Source organism: Chiloscyllium plagiosum, chromosome 1, assembly GCF_004010195.1.
Source record: "Chiloscyllium plagiosum isolate BGI_BamShark_2017 chromosome 1, ASM401019v2, whole genome shotgun sequence".
Taxonomy (NCBI): Eukaryota; Metazoa; Chordata; class Chondrichthyes; order Orectolobiformes; family Hemiscylliidae; genus Chiloscyllium; species Chiloscyllium plagiosum.
Window position 1 is genome coordinate 156,230,985 of NC_057710.1, and position 1,558 is coordinate 156,232,542.

Consider the following 1,558-nt stretch of genomic DNA (forward strand, 5'->3'; position numbering starts at 1 on the left):
GACACACACCCACACATATACACGCAGACACACAGACAGACACAAACAGGCACATACACACACATAGATACACATCCACACATACTCAGACACACAGATAGACAGACAGACAGATACACACACACACACACGCAGTAGGCTATCTGTAAACCTTGTCAAACAGCTGGGTATTTGCAGTGTAGGACACAGTACCATGCCTTCAGCCTCACCTTCTCTGGGCGGTGGGCCGTGCTGGTTGGAGTCTGCGGGCGGGATGCACAGGTCGTTGTCCTGCGGGAAATGTTCACATTGCAGCATGTCAGGCCAGGGGAAACCGAAAGCTGACATGACGGGCGAACAGCTCTCCCTGACCTGCTCGCAGAGCGAGCGGCACGGCTGGATCGGCTCGTCCAGTTCATCGATGCACACCGGAGCGAAGAGGGAGCACAGGAATTTCTTGGTATCCGGGTGACACTGCTTCTGCACCAGCGGGATCCAGGAGCCGGCCTGCTGCAGCACCTCTTCCATGGTTTCGTGCCCGAGCAGGTTGGGTAACCTCATCTCCGGGTACTCGATGCCGTGGCAGAGTGCCAGGGCGCTGGGGATGAGTTTACAGTTATTGCGCTTGTAGCTGAACTCAGCGTGACTGTAAGAATAAATGCCCAGCCCTTTGACCGGGGGAAGGGATAGCGCAGCCAGGAGCACACACAACCCTGCGTTCACCGGGCTCATTGCTGCAAACTTTGAGGTGTGCTCCTCAACCAGGCCCTGTACCACACAGTGTTGGTCAGGAGCTTAATGGGGCCAGCTCCTCCGCATCTCCAGTAAAAAGGCAATGGGAGGAGTCTGGTCGGTTCACACCCAGAGGTAGAGCCTTGCTGAGCGGAGAGGGATTCCAGCAACAGCCAATGTTCTGGCTTGTGTGAGATTTCACACACTTTATGAACGAAGACAGTGTCGTTGCCCGGCCGTGCCTGTCCATACAGCGAACCCACCCACCTATTACTGTTCCCTGCTGCAGCTCCCCAAACTACTTTTTGAAACAAACAAAAGGTCCCCTTTATCGCCGTTAACATAACCGAGTCCGAGGGCGTAGTTTAATACAGTTTAACATAGCTGCCTGTAGCCCCACCGCCCGCAAGACATACAACTGCCAGGGAGTCAGTGAGATTGAGGATCTTTGTTCAAAATTGTACCAGAAAACAAGCTGGCGAATTAGGGTGTATTTGGAAGTTTGGAAAGCCACAAGCTTCAGAGGAGGACAGATGGAGAAAAGCAGGAAATGGAAACTTAGTTTGTAGCTTTCTGCAGAAAGTGAGTTAGCAAAAGGGAACATCTTGCATTTATATAGTGCCTTTCACAGCAGAGCACCCTGAAAGAGATTGATTCGCGCGCCAATGAGACAAGGAGCTGGCGGAGCAGTTTCTGATGGTTTTGTGCGTGGGAAATCATGTCTCACAAACTTGATTGAGTTTTTTGAAGAAGTAACAGAGAGGATTGATGAGGGCAGAGTGGTAGATGTGATCTATATGGACTTCAGTAAGGCGTTCGACAAGGTTCCCCATGGGAGACTGATTAG

The 1,558-nt window shown here is 51.9% G+C and overlaps 1 protein-coding gene across 1 annotated transcript in view; it reads right to left on the reverse strand.

Annotated features, from left to right (window-relative positions):
* sfrp2 (secreted frizzled-related protein 2) overlaps positions 1-789 on the reverse strand; it is a 7,668-nt gene extending 6,879 nt beyond the window's left edge. The window contains exon 1 of the mRNA XM_043702164.1: positions 210-789. Within this exon, the coding sequence (XP_043558099.1) occupies positions 210-711 (502 nt within the window). The 5' untranslated portion in view covers positions 712-789. The remainder of the gene's footprint in view (positions 1-209) is intronic.
* Positions 790-1,558: the final 769 nt, after the last annotated feature.